Below are 23,973 nucleotides of genomic sequence, written 5' to 3'. Positions count from 1 at the left end.
TAAAGCATTTATTTTTGTATACCATTAAAAATTTAAACGTGTTAATGTTTAAATAATTTTATGTTACACAGTAATTCGTGCTTCATAAAAATATCATTACCATTCAGTTTACATTTTGTAACATCACAGAAACAAACGTTGTCCGTGAACTATGCGTGAGGTGAACTTTTATCGTAATCTTAACATATTCTATTTTGAACGTGATTATTGATGACATTTAATAGAAGTTCTTTTACAAAAGGAAAGGATATACATGTATCTTCTAATTTTATATAAGTCGCTCAAAAATTCTTTTAATATGTCCTAAGACATTTCTTTCTTAAAATAGTACGAGCAACATTTACTTAAAATACAATAAATTTTGACACTTTAAACCTGTTAACCTATCGTTTGAAGTTATTATACGTGAATTTTAATTGCAATAATCGCCTAAGAATATTCAACAACTAATTTTTTATAAAATACTTCTATAGTATTCTATGTACTCACGGGAAGAAATAGCAAGAACATTTCTAGTAAACATTGCTGCGTAATTTAGGTAGGCGCTTAAATTTAAATAGTAAGGGCACAAGAGAAATAAAATAATAAATCTTTATCAAATTAATATTGAAAGATTTTTTATAATAAAAGAAAGATTAAAGCACTTAGCAGTTCTTGAATAAAACTCTATAATAATATCTATGTTGTTAAGTAATTATTAAATACTAATGTGTTATACAAAATGCACTTGATATTGTGATATATTACCGATTTATGCAAGTAAAGGTGTTATTCTTTGGCTAACTGTGATAGTCATTAAAATATTATCGTTACAAATTATTGCTTTCTTTAACATGGTTATAGCCTTATTATAGTTAAAGCCGTCCTGTATCCGGTAACAAGGACGCATCAGTCAATATTCCTTCAAGACCGGGACTGAATTGTCCTTCTAAACCAAAAGCTCTTTCAAATTCCTCCACTGTACAACAATAAGTAAAACCAAATTTGACGTCACGCCATACTGGGCTCTGCATCCATTTCACCAAATTGCAAATATCTTTGCACACGACATATTTACGGGCTTCTGATAGTTTTAAATCAGGAACATTTACTTGAATGATAGCTAACGATGACCTTGTATATTCGTCTTGAACAACCTGCAACCAGACTAATACGTTTATTTTTATACTAGCTGTTTCCGTGCAGCTTCATCCGCATGAAATTATGAAACTTTTATTTTATTCTTTACATTTGTCAAATTATCAATAGCAAATGTCAAACTGACATGACAGACCTTAGCAATCTTTCTTTCTTGATGTTGGGAGCAACTAATGGTCTCTTTCCCACATTAGGGTTTTTATGTAAAATATTTACCCCCTAAGTTTAATGGCTTAAAAATATGTAGCCTAAAGCATGACGTAAGTGTAGGGCTTTTTATTAAAATAAGAATTATTCAAAAATATGCTGTAATTGCTGACATCTTAGACAACAAAGAAGTGTGTGTTTACGCTTTATTATAATTGTATAGATAGATAATAGGATATATGACAAAGTGGCAAACAACCGGCCACTTAAATTCGCCGAAAAAGTGATGTGACCGCTGCTCATAGCAATTGAGATGCGTTTTCTACCCTTAAACAACGGTGAAGGAGACGCACATAGAGGATTGTTCCACTTCTATTGCATCTCCTCCTCCGTCAAATCCTTCCCACCCCTACCTTAAAAGAAAAGGCTAGGAAGAGAAAGGGACTAAAACAAGGCCTCTGAAAGGCACACTCATCAGAAAAAGTTATTTCTATTTCACGCCTGTCTTTTGTGTGGTCGTGGTATTGCGGTGGGTGAGTCGGCCCATTCGTGCGAAGATGTTAAAGTAGGTTTGAAGACTGTTATAGTTTGGAATGGTAAGAAAGTAGTAAAAATGTGCAACTATGTACCTTCCATAAAAACGTTGGAACGGGCTGTCGTTTGTCGTTTCGGTCATATATAAATATATTCTGCAATTTTGATGTAGTAGTCGGTAATTGAAGTTGCCCAGAAACACCAGTTCTAACGATCAGATTTCTGGTCAGCGGTGTTACTAATATTCTGATTCTCATTTCAATGTCATCCCAGTTCTGTAATAATAAACAAAAATGTTTGTAATAAATGTATGTCACTTAGTTGGAATATCAAAAACGTTTGACTTTTTAATATACTAATTTAAATACTATGATGGTTAATGATGTTTATTATTAACTTGTTCTTGCTCGCAACTTCGTCCGCGTGAAATTAAAAAATAGCCTATGTTGCTTACAGATAAATTACCTTTCTAACGATGAAAGAATTTTGTTATTATTTCAATGCATACAAAAATACTAATCTTTCCTCTTTTTATTTTAGTATAGATTTAGTTTAGCAAGCCTTAACTAGATCATTATCTTAAATCTATACTAAGAAGACATTAAACAGCAATATGATTTGAGTCAAAAGCGTTACAATTAATGACAAAACTGAATTAGAAATTACCGACGTCCCGCATGTGCTCCAATGTGGTACTACATTCAAATAACTGTATGTAGCGATCTGGGACACGCCAAGGGATACATCTTGAGGGTTAACTAATTGCCTTTTAGTAAAACAACAATTAAAACCTCTTGCTAACGGTTTGATTGAATTGATATGATACATTTGTTGTGTACAGTCATACAATTCATTAAAATTATATCTGATTAACTCATTATCGTACCATTTAACATCTTTAGGTTTTACTAAAGCTAAAGATCCATTTATTTTATGTGTTGAATAAATAGGTACGTAATTGATATTATCATAGCATATCTCATAAACTTCATCGAATTTTCCATCAGTTTCAATTCCAACTTTAATTGTTTCTGTATTGCGTTTTGTTGGACTGCAACGTTCCCCGGTGGGTTTTGCAACCGGCGTAATGTCGTTTTTACATTTTAAATCATTGTAATCAATTTCTTTATCACCAATTTTTAGCGTGGTATCGAAAACGCAATAAGCTACCAGTTCAGTTCCAGGGAACATTTCAAATCCTTTTATACAGTAAATTACTATTTCGGAGCCTTCTTCAAAAGTCATATTGACGTTCTCCGCCTTTGATGAATCTCTAAATTCCAGTACAGACACTGTTGGGCTATCAGGATTCCATTCATTTTTTAACAAGCATTCTGTGAAAAATATTTCAAATATCGATACAAAAAGATAACTATAAATTGTGCAGAGATTGATTTGAGACTATCACTGAGAAGTCTGTTTTTTTTTATAATATAAGTTGGAAAACATGCAAGCGGTCACCTGAATCCATGGAAATGGACAGTGACCGCTGCCCATAGACTTCCGCAATTGAAGATGCGTTGCCTACCCTTGACGAGGAAGATACGTATATAAAGAGGACATTTCCCCTTCCTATGCGTCTCCTCCACCGTCAAATGCACTTTTCCTTCTCATCCTTTCCTCTTAAGAAAAGCGTGGAAAAGGAAAGGGACTAAAATTAGGCCTTCGGCACTACACTCATCAGACGAAACGCGGAATTGCTTCCACTTCACGCCTGTTTTCTGTGTGGTCGTGGTATTACAACGGGAGAGCCGGCCCATTCGTGCGAAGATGTTAAAACGGGCTCTAAGTCTGTATATGGTGATCGCTACCAAGCGACAAGATCTTGATGTTTTGTTCTATTTATTATGTTTACTAGTCATGTCTGTTAGTTTAACTGTGATTTTTTCGCTGTTGCCTTGGCGATAGTCACGCGGCCGGCCGTAAAAATAACACTAAAATATAGAGGTCTATGAAACCTTACGCTTCGACCCCAGATGAGTGATCACTTCGACAAACAAAACATATCTAAACGTAAAGTTATAAAATAGAATATGAACTATAGCAAGAGTAAATATGGCAAGAATTAATGAAGTATACAAATTATACTCACGTGGAATAATTTGGAAATCTCTAGTTATTGTTTCAAAGCCGTTGCTCACATTACATGTAAAACGTCCCAGATCTTTGGGACTCATAGGAAATCGGTAAGCCATTTCGGAATAATCTATTGGTATCCCATCATGGAACCACTTCACCTGAAAATGTTAATAGTAGTTAGTTAGTAATTAATATAATGTGACTCGGTTAACTTCCAAATATAAAAAAAATACATTTTTAAATCATAATTATCTCTTGTCGCCCAAAACAAAAGAGCGTCGCTGTCTCAGGGCTTAATTTATTCTATAGGCTCTGGTTAAGAATCTCGAAATGTGCCAATGTAATTTCGATTTTCGAAAATTATACATTATAACGTTGAAGGAAAACATCGTGATGGTGCACATATATAACTACATAGAAATTTAAAGATGTGTAAAGTCAAGCAACTCTCATTGGGCTAGCATATTGACTATGCCACAGTCATCCAAAACTCCCTCAGTGAAGATATATGTACAATGAGCTAAAGAAGATGATTCTACTAAACTTCGAATTAGTATGTTTATGGTAGGACTTAAAAAAATTACTAGCTTTCGCTCACGACTCCGTCCGCGCGGAATGAGAAAAGAATTAAGTAGGCTATGTCTTCTTCCAGGCTATCCTCTACATCTATACCAAATTTCATCGAAATCAGTTCAGTCGTTTAGGCTACAAACTCTCCCAAACATCCATTTATCTAAACTTTCCCATTTATAATATTAACTAGTATGATTAATGAAATACAATTTGTACTCACAGTTTTCACACCAGAGGCTTTGCATGACAAATAAGCCTCAGCATCGGCTACATAATATATACTTTCGTTGGCTGGTTCGTAGAAGTAAAGCGGGTACTGAACGTTTATTATTTTAGAGGCGCTCGTCGCTCCAGAAAAGTTGTTAACTCGGCAAGTGTAAACTCCACCGTCTCCCATGTTGATGTTTTTCAAATATAATTCATCGGTTGCTATTAAAAGTGGGCCCTGCAAATTATTTATTTAGAAAATTATAACTACACAAAATTGTTCGTCACGGCACTGCAATATGAAAATTTGAAAAATACATTAACAAAAGTTTTAAATAGTTGGAGCATCTTTTTAAGTATAAAATACCTGTGGCAGCACCGTCCTTCCATAACATTTACACTGAACAGTTAAAATAACACTTCAACCATACAATTAAACAATTTAGTAAATAGTCGTAAAAAATCGTATTTCTAATAATTTCTAACATAAACTTCTCATTGTAAAATAATAATAAAATCATAGATCTTTTAGTGATAGTGGTCATTATGCATGGACGTGTGTGTTTTGAAATAATTTTTAATTACCTTATACCAAGTCAACTGATCGCTAAGCGTATGAGGTATATCACAATCAATTTTAATCGTGTCTCCGTATTGAACATCCAGAACGGTTTTTTTCTCACTTTCATCGGGATAACCTGTAAAAAAAATAACAACTTTACAGGCCTTCCCTACCACTCAGATAGCTTAAAAGTCACTATCAGATAGAGTACCAAAATCCGATATTCCCATCACATATTTCATACGTTGGATTGTTGTTATCAATTTACAAGAATAGTGGGACATGGCCTAACAATTCAAGTTTCTAAAATTTTGTAATGATACTTATCAGAATGCCGGCGTGAAAATCAGTACAATCTATCTATACTAATATGATAAAGCGTAAACACACAATTCTTTGTTGCCTAAGATGTTGCTGACATCTTAGGTAACAAAGAAGTGTGTGTTTGTTACAGCATACTTTTGGATAATTCTTTTTTTAATAAAAAGCCCTACACTTACGTCACGCTTTAGGCTATATGTTTTCACGCCATTAAACTTAGGGGGGTAAATATTTTGGATAAAAACCCTAATGTGGGAAAGGGACTATAAATTGCTACCAACATCAAGGAAACAAGGTTGCCATGGTTTGTGATCACATCACATAACATGATATGTCATTTTGACATTTGCAATTGATAATTTGACCCATGTAAACAATATAATAAAAAAATCATAATTTTACGCGGATGAAGTCGCACGGGAACAGCTAGTTCCATATAAAACGGATACAAAGACAATCATTTGCATTATCCCAAAAACATATTTAGACGTTGAACACGACTTTTAGCAATCAGTGTCGCCGATTGATGTTATGGACGTTTTGGTAAGAAATTGCAGCATTAATATTATGTATCAAAACATTATTTTAGACCTAAGCACTTTATAAGCCTACGTGTTATAAAATAATCATGTTTCAGTAATAATGATTTGTTATAAATCTGCGCCGGGCGCTAGAGGCACGGTAACGTAAAAGAGCGATAAAAAAATTAACCTGTGTTAAGCTAACATGAATTTTTAACTTACTTTGGACATTAATATCGTAGTAGTCAGTGTCAGTGCCCATTGAGTTTTCTGCTATACAAACATATCTGCCCTGGGTAATGTCGTCAACATTCTTTATTACCAAAGTGCCGTCCTCCCTTATATCATGCCAATCGGTTCCTGAAAAAAATAGGAAAGCTTTGAAAAGTAAACAAAAACAAAGAAAAAAAAATCTTTTCTTTTAAAACACTAACGGCGAAATATTGAAACAACATACATATAGTGTCGTAAATGATGAGGCCGCGCTTAACGAATTCCATGAGAGAGAGGCGCTTACGGAGCAGTGTTTGAGATTTAAGAATCAGCCATAAGAATATTACAAGTAAATCAATATAAATAATCGTTTTTCATAATAACTGAATTCGATTCTCATATCTTTGATGTCCTTAATTACCTTTCTATGAAACTATAACTGATCTAAATCAAAGTTATCGAAACTTATGAAAAATGGTAGTAAAGTTAACAACAAAACATTGTAAAGTATTTTTCTTAAACAAGTTTTAGTTACCTGAAGCAATTTGAAAGGTGTCTTTCATCCAAATGATTGTCGGCTTCGGATTTCCATTTGCTTCACAAGGGAGTGTTAAAATTAAATCGTTGACAACAGCATTGATGGTTTTAGATACTGAGGACGTTACGATCTCAGGTGGACCTGAAATTTGAAAATATATTTAGTAATTGATAGTGTAGCTTTCGCCCGCGACTCCGTCCTTGTGGATTTAAAAAACCAAAAGTGAGCAACCTATGTGTTCTTGCAGACTATCCTCTATATCTATACCAAATTTCATCGCAATCCGTTCAGCCGTTTAGGCTACAAACATCTATTCATCTACCTATTTCTATGTATGAAATATGATTTACTATCGATTGACTTGCAACCGAGTATTGACAACTTTTATAAATCTTCGAGGATGCATACCTAATCACTATAAATATGTTTCACCATATGTTTTCGGTGCTCGCAACTTCATAAGCGTGGAATTAAAACAATAAAATTATAATCTATCTTACTCAGTGATAACGTAGCTTTTTATGGTGTTAGATTATTTGAAATCGGCCTAATAATTTTTGAGTCATTTCAATACGTACAAAATAAAAAAATACAATCTATCCTCTTTATAACATTAGTAATTTGTTAAGATCACCTAGCGCCATCCTTCGCATGTAATGTCTTAATGATAATTGAAACATCTTACTTCTTACTAATTACTAATATTATAAATGCGAAAATTTAGATGGATGCTTGTTAGAGTTTGTAGCCTAAACGGCTGAACGGATCTCAATGAAATTTGGTATATATTTAGAGGATAGTCTGGAAGGGCACAGAGACTTCTTACTTTTGTTTTTTTTTTTAATTCGGTGCGGACGGTGTCGCGGGCGAAAGCTAGTTATGTAATATTTTAATCCATAAGTACAGTTGCGGTAATCCGCGGTGTTCCACTTAGGAAAAAATGCCTTGTCCTTGCACCTAGAGACTCCGCCTCTTCTTACAAATAACCAATTATATAGCTGTGAGTGGCGCAAACGATGGGATAATAATAACAAGATAATAGCTGTATAATACTAATCGACTATTTGTTCCCACGAACACATTTTAAAGCTGCTTTGGTTTTTGTATCGTGTCATCAACGATTCAAACGATTGTAGCTTTTAAGTGGAACATCGCCAATTACCCCGACTGTACGTATTTTTATGAAATGTATACTTAATGCAATTCGTATCAATTATTCAAAAGCACTCCTATAAAACCCGTTTACTATGAATCAATTAAATTTACCTTGTACTTGTAGCGTGTAAGATATATTTCTTGAACCTCCGGAATTCTGTGCAACGCATGAATAATGACCACTTTGTTGTAGTTGTACTATAGACAGCCGTAGCGTCCCCGAAGGATCATTCTGCCTGAAATATAGCGAACGACCAAAATAGCTTAGATAAACAAAACAAAACACTCTGAGGCAAAGGTAAGAATTAGATAATGCGAGGAGAATAGTAAAAACTAATTTAATGTCGTCAAATATTAATGTATACTATCTATATTTATACTAATACTAGCTGTTCCCGTGGGGCTCCATCCTCATGACATTATGAAAATTTCGTTTTATTAGCAGCTCGTAGCTTATGGCCCCTTTCCCACATTGTGGTTTTTATCCAATTTATTTACTCCCTAAGTTTAATATCATGAAAATATATAGCCTAAAGCGTGAAGTGAGTTTAGGGCTTTTTATTAAAGTAATAGTTATTCAAAAATATGCTGTGATTGCTGACATCTTACGCCATAAAGAAGTGTGTGTTTACGCTTTATTATATTAGTATAGATATAAATCTAAATATAGATATAGATTATAAAGTCACGCCGACGAAGTCGCAAGCAATAGCTAGTTGATATTAATTATAAGTGTGTATGTTATTGTATGTAGACAGCAACCATTATAGAGTTTTATTCGAAGTAGTTATTACTTTTTCGATTCCTAGGGGGTAGGTCCACCAACTACCGACCATTTCGACGCCCAGAATGGGTTTTTTCCTTGATCAGTAATGTTGCAATATAAAAAAAAACTTTATTTACCTTAGTACCTCGGAATGGTTATGCCCCTTCATGAAGATCCATTTTATACTTGGCTTAGGATGTCCAAACGCCTCACAAGGTAGTTCTATTGTACTTCCGACTTTTACTTTCCATGTACTCTTCGTTGGCGGAGTTATTCTAACGTCGTCTGTAATCGAAACATCCTTAACAATTTATTTACTTTTCAAATTTTGAAATTTGCCTAGTCACTCCGACATGCATGCGAACTCTCGTACATAAAAAATGAACATGCGCGAAAGTCGTTACTTGCGTGTATTAGTCAGGTAATAATACAAATAATGACAGATTAAATGTAATAAAATATGCAATAACTTTATCATTTTTAGAATGTTTACTTTACAAGCCTTCAAGAAGTTCAGAGAATATGCTAGCAAAATCTTATGTATGATTAGAAACACATTTGGCAAAAACGTAAACATTGTATCAGTACATACCATATATCATAACGTCCACGATTTTAATATCGGATCCCAATTCATTTTCAGCATTACAATAATATGTTCCCGAGTCGCTTATCAAAGCCTTCATACTGTAAATAGAGACATTATTAAAGCTATAACTTAAGTTCCACTTTAGTAAAAATTTCCTTCCTCATTTCAACGAGACAAACTCCGCCTCTTCTTGCAAATAACTAATTAGCAGTGAGTGGTGCAAATGTAGGAATAATAATTATAAAAACTAGCCGGCTGTTACTAAACGACTTTATTTCGTACAAGCATATTTATAGGCTGCGTTGTATTGATTTTTGTTTCGCGTATCGTTTCGAAATGTTCAAACGATTGTAGCTTTTATGGTGGAACACCGCCAGCATCCCTCACTGTACATTTACACGTATACTCACATTCTTAATAGTTACAAAAATGGTTTACCCCAACATGTTGTCTCGATAAATTCGTTGTCGTATAGATTTCTTGATCTCGACTCCATTGAATGTCCATTTCACATTTGGACGCGGTATACCGTCTACTTGGCACGTTAAGTAAATATGTGTGCCTAATTTACTTTTTATTGTTTGCTTTTTTGGTCTTATTTTTGGTGGATCTTGAAATAAATAGTTATGGTTTATTAAAATAAACTAAACTAATTATATATCGGAATGAATTTTTGAACTTTCTTAATTAAAACAACATAAACACTACCTTAAGAGTTAAGAACACGAAAAGTCTAAAACTAGCACGATGACGTCACCGTCAGTCTTATTTTTCAAAAGAATTTAGACTTAAGAAAAAATTATTAATACTCACATTTAACTACTAGTTCTATTTCGTGTTCAACTTGTCCAAACAAATTAAACGCCTCGCATTTATACGTTCCTGCATTATTTAGATCTGTGTTATTTATTTTAAGTAGATCCGAATAATTTTCAAGGGGACTAAACACTTGGGCGTAACGATGTTTAAAACTCCATTTTATTCCTGGTTGGGGTACTCCTTCAATGACCCTAAGAAAAAATGGATTATTCCCAACCGATTATTATTATTATTTACCTCGCTCTGTCCCCACGTGGAGACAATGAGAATAAAATTTTTCATCAGTCCCACCTTTTGCGACGAGGGGACGGGTAGAACTTATTTTATTTCGTAAATGTTCCATCTGTCACCTTATTGGTGATAGTAGGACTAAAAGATGGGACGGATGAAACTTTGATTCTTATGGCGGGACAGAGCGGTGTGAAAAAATAATATAACTAGTTAGATTTATATCGTTATTAGTTATTAATGTTACTCTAGTTCTCTTAAATAACGTTACATCTGTCTTAATACTTATTTAATAGTAAGTCTTATTCTTTAAAACAAGGAAAAACTTTAACAGTACAGTCAGCTACATAAACATGTATATATTTAGATAACTTTCGAATCTTTTACAGACCTTCACAATAATATGTTCAAGGTCAGAAGCTTACACATAGAATAACATACAAGTTTGTGAAAATTTGAACATTCCTTTTGCATTTATGCAGCTGAGTGTATAAATGTTATGGCAGTTAAAAGCCATTGTTATATTAGATAGCTATCGCACGCGACTCCCTCTGCGTAAAACAAAAAAAATCAAAAGCAAACATCTCAACCAAATTTCATCGAAATCCGATCAGCGGTTTATGCTACAAATTCTAACAAACATCAATCTAAACTTTCGCATTTATAACATTAGTAAATATGATTGTGGAACCAAAACATAAACTTACTTGCAACTAATTGTAGCATCATTTTTCCTAGTTACGTTGACTTGGTTAATGGAATCATCGATTATCGGTGCAGCTAAAATTAAGAAAAACATTGCAAGTTAGTACAATTTTAATACAAAAATTACTAGCTAGTTTATGAAACACTAAGTAAGTAGCCTATGTATTCTTCTAGAATATGTTATGACTATGACATTAAAGGTAATAGCTTGCAATTTGGAGTTTCTGAAAAAATCTAGAAGTTGCTGAAAGAAGGAATTACCTATTCCTGTCAAGACGACATTGATGTAGTAAATCTGTCTTTTGAGTTCGTTTTTAGCTTCGCAAATGTATTCTCCTTCAAACTTTGGTTTCATGTATATTATATTGAGAACAGATCCATCTTCAGATTTTTCTAAATCTTCGTCTGTGTCTAACAATTCACCATTGAGATACCACGTGATTTCTGCTGGAGGATTTGCCTCAATGATGCAATACAACTTTCCTTCATCGTCGTAGTCAATACTTGTGTCTGAAAAGTCGAATAATTAATGAATTATCATCAATTCACCTATACGTCGGCACTGAGGTGCTCGGAACCTACGCAAAGTTCAACGAAGACGTTCAAAGCACCCGCAGTAGGTCAGAATGGTTGACTAAATCCTATTCACCCCATAGTTAGGTAACTCCGATCAACTCAGTGGGGACATTTGATGAGCTGGGGATGATGGTGATATGTGCAGTGCATTTCACCACGATGTTTTCGTTCACCGTAAGAACAACGGGTAAATCATCATTATCAATTTTTGCTGTGATCAGTATTAATAATTGAGCGAACAATAACAATGTAGAAGAAACAAGCGAGTTTTCCGTATTTCTCGTTCTTTGCATGCGATAGTAATACTCTTTTTCTTCCTACAACTGGAAGTGAATTTGTCGGAGAAACCTGTATGGTTATCCTGTTAAGTTACACTTTCTATTGATCTCAATATGTCTGCAGATGAACATGAACTTTACGTCAATAACAGTTAGTATATATATAGTGTTACCTTCGGAAACGTTCAATGCAACGAATGTATCAATAGCTTGTACAGTTACTGTGACATTATCTTGACCAAAGTCATTAGATGCTCGACATTGATAAGAAGAGTTCGCCTTTACTTCCTCTAAATCAAGTACACTTAAGTAATCATATGGCAATTCTTCTTCTACGACCTGAAAACAATAAGTTACATTATACTTGTAATTTAATACAAAAAAATTTAAAACAAAATTATTGCCAAAGTAAATTCCTCAGTCATAGAACACCAACTTGCTCTAAGCAAGCAATTTAACTTTTGTTGAGAGATTTTTTTATTATTTCTGCCCCGTAAAGCCATTTTGGATTGGTCTTTGCTTGGTGATATTTTCAAACTTGTACGATTTATGGTCCCAAAAGAAGCGGGCGTACCATTTCCCCAAAGGCTATCAACTCATCTGTAGTGCATCTGGTATTCAAGATGTCGATGGGCATGGCTTATCGCATTGGTGTCCCTCCGCTTTTTTGCCCTTATATCTTTAACTCTAATGTTGCTAGTACAATATATTTTACCATTTCTGAAACTGTCGATCCAGTCTTTTCGTCTATCCATATTACTTTCGGCGTAGGATACGCATTGATTTTACATTGGAGCTGCAACGGATCACCATATTTCACTTCCCTTGCAGGATCTCCAATTAATGTTACGGTCGGTGCTCTATTTTCTGCTTTATCCTCTAAAACATTTCAAGGTTATATTTAAAACAAGTTAAAAGATTTAAAGGAATTAGTTATCCAAAAGCATCATTTCTTAAATATCTTACCCGTTGATGGCGTTTGAGGTTCAATGGGTGTGAACGATAGTCGTTTTATTGGTTCTTTGGTTTTTGTATTATATCCCTTTACCTAAATTAAATATCAAATTATATTAATTATATTATATTATTTTATATATTAAATTATTTATTTACATACTTAATATCGAATTCATTGAACATTTTAAAGTATTACATTTTTACTCACCGCTATTCTGAAAATCGAAGTTGGAGGTAGCTCTTTTTCAGCCACATAGAAATATTGACTGACTTTTTTTAATGGCCTTACAAACAAAACGTTACCATCCAAATCTAATAATTCCACTTCATTCAATTCAACATCCTTGGCTTTACTTGATAATTCTATTGCTAAAAACGATGGTATGCCTAAAAAAGGATAATTTACTATTAGTTATTTGTAAAAAAATGTTTCATAAAATAAGTTCAAGTTTTAAGTTGTACATTATGTTGTACAACTTGAAACTGGGTATTAGTAATTTTGTTAAAATTTTGTAGTAACTTAGACATACAGTTTATATCATAGTTAGAATTTTCTATGTCCTAACGAATGATTGCAGTACGTGCGAAAGCTTGTAAATGCGAAAAGGCTATAATTACCTAGAATGGGTCTGGTTACGGTAGTTTTGATTGACGTTGGTCTGGATCCAGTAAAACCTTGTTGGAAGTTTATAGCAGTTACTCCGGTTATGACAACGCTCGAGCTTATCTCACTGCCAACTTCAGCCGTATGATCTCCTGAACCCAATTTTTCAACTCCCACTACCTTAAATATGATTAAAACATTATCCTCAAATATTTTATGCAGCTGTATATTCTATAAAATCGATTGTAGTTGTAGCGTGCTGTAAAGTACAATAACATGAAAGTAATTAAATTGAGAAGGTCAACGCTAGCTTGGGATGGTATGGACATATTATGGAGATGATGTTCAAATAAACAATAAAGTAAGGATTTTGAATGAGGATGGCTACAATTGTAGAAGAAATACATCCGTATCTAGTGAAAGAAGATGTACATGAGGGAGTGAACTCAGATTGACTCGGTTAATTGAACGAGGTTTAGGCTAAGCGCCGTCTGCACTCGGCCACCTCAAGCCCGGTGAATCTGTAAATGCCTCTTCAAGGCAAACAGTGGCCATTCAGTCATAAAAAAAAGTACAAATTGGAGCAACTCTCCGTAGAGAGAAGGGTAGTTTTGTGAAACAAAGAAAGTAAAAATCTTACCACAGTATGTTCATTTTTGAAGATATCTGTTGTATTAGCGTCACTTCCGTCTGGTTTTAATAGTTTAACCTTTGGTTTTAAGCCTGACACAGATATGTGAATATCGTTAATTTCTTTGTCAACAGGAAGCTGAAAGAATAAACAAATGTCACTTATGTTGAACATGATCATGATGTCCTCTTTGATTTGTTCGTTAAATAGAAATTTGTTAATATCGTAGAAGTGTTATAGTCTAATTGTAATCTATGAAACTTTGGTGGAAACAAAAGATGCTAGGTTTTTTTGTGCGCTAAAAAATTTTAAACACTGCGATTTAATAATTCTTCAATTTAAGCGTAAGTTAGTTTTTAATGTTGTAAAGGTAAAGTCGGCTAGTTAGATTTATTTTTTTTACAATAAGCAAAGTTTTATGTTAGTAAGCTCACAAGAATCATGGTAAACTTACTTTTAACGTATTGTTGTATCCAGGTGGTAATACTGCAGAAGTTAATACGGCTCGTCTTTCATCAAGAGTTTTACCAACGAAATCTAACACCTGAAACATTTTTTCATTTTCATTAAACACTTTAAACTTATTTTTGTAATTCCTCTTTATCTTCCTTCTTAAGAAGAATTCACACAACAAGGTTCTACTTTATTCTTTCATATCTAAAAGTATATCAAATGGTTATTTGATATTAGTACAGTATATAATATTTTTAATAATGGTAGAGACCATTTTAACATCTTCACATGAATGTGCCGCTTTGCCCGGTAGAATACCATAACCACACAGAAGATAGGCGTGAATTGGGAATAGTTCAGCGTTTCGTCTAAAAGTGTGAGTGCCGGAGTCTGAATTTTAGTCCCTTTCTTCCCACTTATTTTACTTATAAGGAAATGTGCATTTGACGGTGAAGAAGTCTGATAGGAAAGGGAAACATCGTTATTATGTGCGTCACCTTTTCAGTTGATCGTTTTATATGCGGATGTCTATGGATAGCGATCGCTTCGCCGTTTTGGCGGATTCGGTTGACCGCTCGCTTGTTTTCCACATTACGGTATAAAAATATTTTTCCTCAATTCAAAAAAATCACAATGCAAACTTCATTTCATAGAATTACAGATCATAATTTTACCTCTTCAAGCTCGCCTTTATCAATGTGAAATACTTGTCCTGAGGTAGCAAAAGCAAGGTCATGGTATACTTTGTAAGCTGGATCAGATTCAAGAAATGGAGGACAAACTCCCGTTAACACGATTACAATCTATAAAAGAAATCATAAATTGCGTAAAGATAACCTTTAAGTGAGGTTACTTTACCTTTTACTGATGAACTATTTTCAGGTATAAATTGTTTGTAAAAGTTCACCTGTGATCCTTGTTTGAGTGCCATTCTTTTAATCTTTGGGAATTCACCGTAGTCCTTAGCCGAAGCGTCAGTAAACACAAAAATATATGAACCTGGCATGGAATTTAACAAAGCCTCCTCAATTCCCTTCATCGCCATCTCCGGACAATCATCACCACCGTCAACCTTAATGGCGTTTAAAGCTGTCTTGAATTCATTTTCGTCTGTAGTTACGAGCGCCTTTCGAATATCTATTAAACCATTTAAATCTTACTAGTCTTACTAATAATTTGATTGCGAAAGTTTAGATGGATGGATGGATGGATAGATGTTTGTTAGAGTTTGTAGCCTTAACGGCTGAACGGATTTCGATGAAATTTGGTATATATGCAGAGAATAGTCTAGTAGAACACATAGGCTACTTGCTTTTGTTTTTTTTTAGTTCCACGAGGCCGGACTCGCGGGCGATAGCTAGTATATTATAAAAATGGCGATATTCACCTGTGCAGTTGCCGTCTCTTTATTAGTCAAAGTATGACACCTTGAAGATGAGATAGTTATATTTTGTCTAAATAAGATAGATTAACTTGATAAATGACGCATATGAAGTATCTAATTCAATTTGTATGAAGGCCAATGCCATACTTAATAGACAGGTATCATAGTGACGTAACCAACACGCATAACGAACAATTTTGAACTATCGATATTCGGTTTAAATAATTATCGAACTCAACTAAAATTATTTTTTTCTTATATGCCAATTTATCGGACAATTCTAGTATTGATTATAGTGTAGAGAATTTAGCGATGACAGAAATAATAGCGAAATCCAATTCGATTATGTACGGCTGTAGTAGTAATAAACATTTATTTACTCTCATTATTTGTTATGGTCTTTATTAATTTTAGAAAACAGTGTTTTTTTTTTAAATTCATAAATTATAACTATAAATCTATCGATTTCAACTTCTATAAGAATAAAAATCGAAAATCGATAAGATTCATGACTGATTTTACACAACCATCCCTACTAAATTTGAAGTGAATTGTCAAACTAATCTAATTTAGTTAGACACACTATAGTTACTTTTCAAAATAGCTAACTATCATATTCTTGTAGATCTCAAATAATCGAAATGCCCGATATTATTATTATAATATTAGATTATACCTTAATATATTTATGATAATAAAAAGTCCCTTTGTTATATGACCATTTACTTATCTACGAGAGGAGTCATTATTTGTAATAAATTAAAACGTATGTGACGTCAGTTTTGTTGTGTTTTACAAATGGGGAATACCGGCGTATTTCCTGTTATCAAACTGTTGATAAAAATAATGTAAACATTTAATAAAGTCGCTACTAAGTTCGTGAAATATCTGAATATAATATTTTATATTTTGACTAGTTTTCGCATTCGACTTTGGACGCGTGGAATTAAGAAATACCTCTACCACCTTCTAACCAGAATACGTTGGAATACTAATAACGTAGATACCGGGGTTTTCCTAACCATCTCATAAGGTGACAAACGAGCAAACTGTCACCTGAATCCGCCAAATTGGCGAAGCGATTGCTGCCCATACTTACCCTTAATCGACGGAAGAGGAGACACAGATAAAGAGGACATTTCCCCTTCCTATGCGTCTTCTGAACCGTCAAATTCACGTTTCCATCAATTTCTTATAAGAACAAGGGTGGTAAGAAAAAAGGACTAAAGTTGGCCCACCGGTATCACATTCATCAGACGAAACGCTGAATTTCTCCCAATTAAAGCCTGTCTTTTGTGTGGTCGTGGTATTACAGCGGGCGTGCCGGCCCAATCGTGCTAAGATGTTAAAGCGGGCACTACCACTGATAAAACTCTTTGTTATGGGTCCCATTACTTGTTAGACCTTTGATCACATAAAGAATAAATATAACTACCTACCATCACATAAAAATTATGGTCACAGCAGTAACACTTATAATTGATTTGAAAAAAAAAAAAATACTCACGTGGATCGTTAAATGTCACTAAAATAATATTTCCAATTTGTGATGAATCAGATTCTACAATCTTGTCGAATATTAATTCAGTTTTAACTTTCACTTGCTCTATCTCATTGTACATTGATCCAGTGTCATCTATTACAAAAGCGAAACTGCTCTTTTGGTCTGCTAATTGTCCGTATACGAAAAAACTATTTATACCGAGTGTGAAAAATACATAACTAATTTTAATAAGCATTTTGCACGACTGATCAATTTCGCTGTCGACAGTACACTATTAAGTTACGTATAACACTTGTCAGAACAAAGCTCTATCTCTATAATAAGAGCTATCTAGAGGGGATATGTCAGGGTTATATTGATAAATTAGTTATTTTCTCGTAAAACATACGTCTTGCTAATATTGTGAATGCTCATCAGCCATTGGCTCAGGGGTTACTTAAATTGTAATCTGTCATGGGTTCGAATCTCATTATGAATGTTAATAAATTTTCAAATTTCATATGTACATTTGAACAATTTCTCACGGTGAAGGAAACAAACAACAACGTGATCAAAACTACACATCGCTGAAGAGATTCAATGATATCAACAAACTCGTAGTGATGCAGCAAATTTGGGTTGATGTTGAAAAACAAACAAGAAGTTAATTTACTTTTTAATTTTCAAATCTTCTTAAAAGCCATGTACGGCCTTGACTTAAATTGGTAAATTGAAAGATTTTCTCGAACTGAGTAATGTCACAGCAAAGCATAAAACCACTTTTTAAGTACTTCTCGTCAATTTCTCCTGTTATCCAGGGTATTTCATCACATTTGCTAATGCAGACTTGATATGTTGCTATGTTGTCTATCAAGGATGGCGGAACATTGATTTGGACAATTACTACTGAAGAAGATGTGTACGTATCGCTAATCACCTGAAAGGTCAAATGTTAACAAAAACAGAGTAAACAATTTAGACAATGAAATTTGTGCGTTTGATTACAATTTTTTTGGCGTAAATTAATCAATGTCTTTTTTTTATAACATAAGGTGGCTAACGAGCAATCGGCCACCTAAATCCGCCAAAATGGCGAAGCGACCGCTGCCCATAGACATCCGCAATTACAGATGCGTTGCCTACCCTTATACGACGGAGGAGGAGACGCACATAAAAATAATATTTCCCCTTCCTATGCATCTCCTCCACCGTCAGACCCACTTCCCCTTCCCATCCTCTCCTTATAAGAAAAGGGTGGTAAAGAGAATGGGACTTAAATTAGGCCTCCGATACCAAACTCATCAGACGAAACACGGAATTGCTTCCATTTCACGCCTGTCTTCTATGTGGTCGTGGTATTACACCGGGCGTGCCGGCCCTGCAGTGCTAAGATGTTAAAGCGGGCACTACCACTGTTAAAAGTTCTAATATATTTAGCAAGCGGCCCAAGACGTGGAGTATAAAGTCACAAAGGGGAGCCTGGATGAACTTTTATGTCTTTCATGTTATTTTAAATATAATAGTTAACACAAATAAAATTGTAACTATGTGTTTTACCTTCCATAAAAATGTCGGTACTTTAATAGAGTTTCCAGCTTCATCGGTAATATTAATTTGAATTTGTCCTCTAAGAACGTCATAATTTACTCCTGTTGTAACAATTATATTTCGCTTTTCAATTCTTTTTTTGGCATTTTTCCTAACTTTTTTTTCTATAATTTTCCAATACTGAAATGGAAATAATTCATTTATTAGTATCAAATTATTATTTGATTTTTAGTTATTCCCCTTCTTCCGAGCGGAATTAAAAAGATACCTTTGTAGGCTACGTGCTATTTCAGAAAATAATATACTCCATTTTGAAATTCATATAGAAAATATATGGATACGTTGAGCCGTTTTGAGATTAGCGTTTACTATAGGCGCGAATGATTGTATAATTATACAATAACAACACAAACATTAGCTGAAAGTTGTCTCGTCACGAAAGTTCTGTTTTCTACCCCTTGTGCTATGGTGCTGCATTAAAACTTTGGTTACTAAATTAAAACCAACTGGTGATATTTTAACAATAAAAATACTTACTCTTGCAGCATCAGAATTCCAATGTGGGACAACATTTAGATAGCTGTATGTTAACAGTTGTGGAAAACCAGGCGGTACGTCTTTTTCATTTATAAGCTGTGTGGGAATATAGCACTCATCTTCATTACCAGATAGTGATCGGCCTAGTACTGCAGATATATTATCGCTCTGTCGCTTGCAATCGTAGATTTCGTTTTGATTGTAACTTAGCATGTCACTATGAAACCATTTTTCTTCAAGCATACTTGCCGCTTTTACACCTGCAGCCCAAGGTCTTAAAATGTGCTCAGTGTACAAGCTTCTACGTGTCCCGTCAGAGCATATTTTATACAATTCTATGAAATCAAATACAGATTGTATACCGATTTGATAAAGTGTTCCTTTACAACGTTCTGTACTTTCCATCGGGTTTGTTACTATCTGTAATGCTTCTTTACACTTCAATGTACGATAGTCAACGAGTTCTTTATTAATTTCAAAAGTTGTACCTTCTCTGCATGTTGCTTTTACTGTTCGCTGAGGAAATTTATTGAATGTTCCATTGCAGAAAAATTGCACCGTTGTACCAATGGGTATCGCTAAATGTCTATCTTTTATAAAGAAATCCGGTAATTTGAAAGTATTGGTAAGTATAAGTGGACGATATCTATCAAAATCTTTTTCTATATTTAACAAGCAATCTGCAATAACAAACAATTCAAATTTATAATAGAAATATACTGAAGATACATAATAAACGAAATTTTACGAAGGCAATACTATTTAGGATGGTCGACTTATGTACAATCAAAGAAACTGGCATGTTTCACTTTAGAAATTAGTCGTTTGAATGTTTTGTAAGCGTTGAGTGGACGAAACGGAACAATAACAAAATAAACGCAGCTTTTTAATGTGTGTTCGGTCAGTGGTAACTGCTTTTTATTATTAACTAGTCATTTTCATACTCAATGTTTCAAAAATGTTTATTGTAAGACGAGATGGCGTTTATCTTATGACGGGGCAATCTCTGTAAGTGCAACATCGTGGTATTCAGTGATTATACATGTAAATTGTCCAAGAATAACTATATGGGTAAATTGTTTGTTCTTAACATTACTCCTTTTTGAGAAATCTTTAAGGCGTTAAGTAAGTAGTCAATTCGTTAAGTATCCTATCTTGTTAATATTATAAAGGACAATGACAGAACTTCACACATCGTTTAAGCCTTAAGCGCCTAAAGTACGTAACTTATGTATGTAAGTTCGGTTTAATTTACCCGACTATCGATAATTTCTTCGATCGAAGAATCTCTAGCATCACGAACACGACTTGCTGGAAAACTGAATAAGTCACTTTAAGATACGAAAAAAGTAATCTAAAATTTTGCTATTGTCCTTTATTATCTGCGTGGGAAATATTTGTAAAGATAAAAAAGTGGTTTAAAAGATTTTTATACTCACTCACCATTAGCTGTTACAGTAAATTCCCTACTGATATTTCCAAATTTATTTTTAGCCAGACATTTGTATTTCCCTTGATCGCTTACTCTATTCTGAACAGAATAGGTCATGTCGTCGTAATTCATTCTTATATCATTTTTCCACCATAAAACCTATTCAATGAGACATAGTTTTTGATTTTTTGTTAACATTAACAACTTCTAAAGATGAGTTAAAAGTCAACATTTCTTATATGTCGTTGCTCAAATAAAAAAAAATCAGAACTTCTGTAGAAAAGGTAACAAATTTGCGCTATTGTAAAAACATCGCTGAGTTCTATAACCAACGAAGCTGTCGCCCGCAAACTCTGTTAGCACAGAACATTCCCATGGGCATCTACCTTTTAAGGAAGGTAGCCTTCCAGTCAAAGTCCCGTCCATATCGGTCCACCCGTTCCAGAGATAGCGATCAGGTCGCCAGACAGCGTGGTATTTTAAAAAAGTAGCCTATGATATGCCCGTCTATGTTAGCTACCCAATGAAAGTCCCGTCGAAATCAGCCCAGCTGGTTCTGAGAAAACCCGGAACAAACGGGGCTAACAGACAGACAGACAGACAAAAAAAAATTAAATGTGATTTTCAGCTATGCAAATACATCATCTTCCCGAAATCTGGATTTTTGTTTTGATATAACAAACAGACATTCCAATTTTATTATATGTATTTATGGATACAGATTATTAAAAATATTACCTCTGTTTTCGGCAAACCAATATGTACGCATGTTAAATATGCCTCTTGGTCAAACGGCACATTGTCTACCTGAGAATTTGTGTCAAATTGGAATTTTGGTATAGATCCCGTTTTAACGTCAACTCCGTCATTTTTATATTGGAACCCATTATCCACGCGACATACATATTTTCCACTTAGATTATTTTTATATGGATTCCACGTCAAACTTTTATCAAAACCAGCCAGATATTTTGTCTAAAAAAGAAATATTAGGGTCACTAAACAAGATATATTCTGTACCTAGTTACTCACTAGCTGTTCTTATGTTGGCAGCTTGTAGTTTATGGTCCCTTTCCCACATGAAGGTATTTTCCAATTTATTTACCCCCTAAGTTTAATAGCGTGAAAATATATATCCTTTAGCGTGTCGTAACTGTTGAGATTTTTATTAAAGAAATAATTATTAAAAAATGTGCTGTGATTGTTGACATCCTACGCCACAAAGTAGTGTGTGTTTAAACTGTGTTAAATTGAGTAATAGAACTGTAGATTATTAACCGAAGGTCGGGTAATTTTATTAATTTATACTGTTACATATTAAATGAATGAGAAGTTTAAAAATACAAATCTATACTACTGTAATAAAGCGTAAACTCACACTTCTTTGTTGCCTAAGATGTCAGTAATTACAGCATATTTTTGAATAATTCTTTTTTTAATAAAAAGCCCTACACTTGCGTCATGCTTTAGGCTATATATTTTAACACCATTTAACTTAGGAGGTATATATTTTGGATAAAAACCCTAATGTGGGAAAGAGACGATAAGTTGCTGCCAACATCAAGGAAGCAAGATTGCCAAGGTTTGTCATGTCATGTCATGTCATGTCATGTCATTTTGACATTTGCAATTGATAACTTGACAAATGTAAACAATAAAATAAAATTTTCATTATTTCACGCGGATGAAGCCGCACCGGAACAGCTAGTTTAGAATAAAAAAGGAAATAAAACGCACCTTGTACACCTTGTACCACCGAATATCTGTAGTGGGTTGCGCTGCTTTGCATTGAACTGTTGCATTTTTATCTTCTAAAAAGTATTCTACCGTATAACCTTGTCTTAAATTCGGGTACTCTGCAAAAGAAAATATTTTTAACGTTATAATAATCTCACTAATATTACTATTGTTTGTTTAAGTTTGAAGCCTAAACTGCTTAACGGATCTCGATGAAATTTGGTACAGATGTAGATAGTCTAGAGCAAACTACTTACTTTTGTTTTAAAAGGTGGTAATTACCATATTAATTTATTGTGCCAAAAAAAGTTATTTTCATCAAATTTTTAAGACCAATTAAAATATGAAACAGGCTGTTTGAGATCAGGATGTATTAAAGATAGATACGCTTTATTAACACATCAACTTTCTCTCTTTCCTTACTTTTTATACAATAGATGTAATGCAAATTAGACAAAGTCCTATTTCACGGATCTAGTAAAGAGTACAAAAAAACTTACTTGCAACGTTTACTTGAAAAGTCTCTAACACTTTACTAAAATCTTGCGCCATGCAATTGTATATTCCCGCAATAGTATTTCTAACCTTTTTGATAATCAGACTTCCATCTGAATCCATTGAGTGCCATTCATTACCTGCAAGACATCGTAGTAATGTAGTTGTTTGTTTAACTACACTTGTAGACGAAAACAACTGACGGTTCTACTAATCGTACTAATATTATAAATCCGAAAGTTTAAATAGATGTACATATGTTTGTTAGATGCTATCTTTTAAACGGAAAAATGAATCTCGAAGAAATTCGGCATATTTGCATAGATGTATGTTAAAACATTGGCTGTGTACTTTTGTTTTTTTTTGTAACTCGACGCGCAAGAATTTCAAAAGACAGACAAAGCTAGTATAGTAATAACTTCTTATTGTCTACATTTCTTAAAACTTTCAATAGCAAATATCGAAATTCAATTGCGCGAGTAACATCGAAGGTCCTTGCAATTAGCTCGATTGATTTATGAGTAACTTTACTTCTTTACTGCTATTGGCTTATAGGTTTTATCCCGCTTTCACATGACAAATTTTCCTAATATTTTCACCCCCTAATTCTGGTAGCATAGAAAGGATGAAAAAAGAAAATATTTTAAGTAATTGGACCTCCAGCACGCATCCATCAGACGAAACGCAGGATTGCTACCACTACACGCCTGTCTTTTTTTTTGTCGCGGGGAATGCATTTACGCACTTCACCGTCCATGCTGCGG

At 33.9% G+C, this 23,973-nt stretch overlaps 3 protein-coding genes across 3 annotated transcripts in view; 1 reads left to right on the top strand and 2 right to left on the bottom strand.

The window, feature by feature from the left end:
• The window catches only part of LOC106105486 (hemicentin-1-like), a 55,701-nt gene that overhangs the window by 8,796 nt on the left and 22,932 nt on the right, over nucleotides 1–23,973 (top strand). The gene's annotated exons all lie outside the window — the stretch shown is intronic.
• Nucleotides 48–17,776, bottom strand: LOC106105484 (hemicentin-1-like). The gene is made up of 25 exons (XM_013285816.1): nucleotides 17,485–17,776; nucleotides 15,501–15,730; nucleotides 15,268–15,396; nucleotides 14,595–14,684; nucleotides 14,150–14,278; nucleotides 13,524–13,689; nucleotides 13,114–13,292; nucleotides 12,915–12,996; nucleotides 12,664–12,827; nucleotides 12,122–12,287; nucleotides 11,356–11,604; nucleotides 11,097–11,169; nucleotides 10,156–10,352; nucleotides 9,781–9,952; nucleotides 9,346–9,440; nucleotides 8,891–9,038; nucleotides 8,099–8,223; nucleotides 6,830–6,973; nucleotides 6,304–6,441; nucleotides 5,263–5,375; nucleotides 4,691–4,915; nucleotides 3,911–4,055; nucleotides 2,485–3,152; nucleotides 1,914–2,093; nucleotides 48–1,136 (listed from the first exon to the last, which is right to left on the bottom strand). Exons 1-25 carry the CDS (start codon nucleotides 17,714–17,716, stop codon nucleotides 855–857), a joined length of 4,521 nt encoding a protein of 1,506 aa, XP_013141270.1. The 5' UTR covers nucleotides 17,717–17,776; the 3' UTR covers nucleotides 48–854.
• Nucleotides 18,125–23,973, bottom strand: part of LOC106105485 (hemicentin-2-like) — a 16,460-nt gene continuing 10,611 nt past the window's right edge. The window contains exons 19-25 of the mRNA XM_013285817.1: nucleotides 23,215–23,349; nucleotides 22,715–22,833; nucleotides 21,716–21,952; nucleotides 20,989–21,136; nucleotides 19,546–20,225; nucleotides 19,018–19,188; nucleotides 18,125–18,397 (exon numbers count right to left, since the gene is read on the bottom strand). Of these exons, the coding sequence (XP_013141271.1) occupies nucleotides 18,137–18,397; nucleotides 19,018–19,188; nucleotides 19,546–20,225; nucleotides 20,989–21,136; nucleotides 21,716–21,952; nucleotides 22,715–22,833; nucleotides 23,215–23,349 (1,751 nt within the window). The 3' untranslated portion in view covers nucleotides 18,125–18,136. The remainder of the gene's footprint in view (nucleotides 18,398–19,017; nucleotides 19,189–19,545; nucleotides 20,226–20,988; nucleotides 21,137–21,715; nucleotides 21,953–22,714; nucleotides 22,834–23,214; nucleotides 23,350–23,973) is intronic.

The sequence above is a fragment of the Papilio polytes genome, unplaced genomic scaffold (genome assembly GCF_000836215.1).
Source record: "Papilio polytes unplaced genomic scaffold, Ppol_1.0 DF822845.1, whole genome shotgun sequence".
In the NCBI taxonomy this organism is placed as follows: Eukaryota; Metazoa; Arthropoda; class Insecta; order Lepidoptera; family Papilionidae; genus Papilio; species Papilio polytes.
Note: the sequence above shows the minus strand (reverse complement) of the source record. Positions and strands in the feature narration are given on the sequence as shown.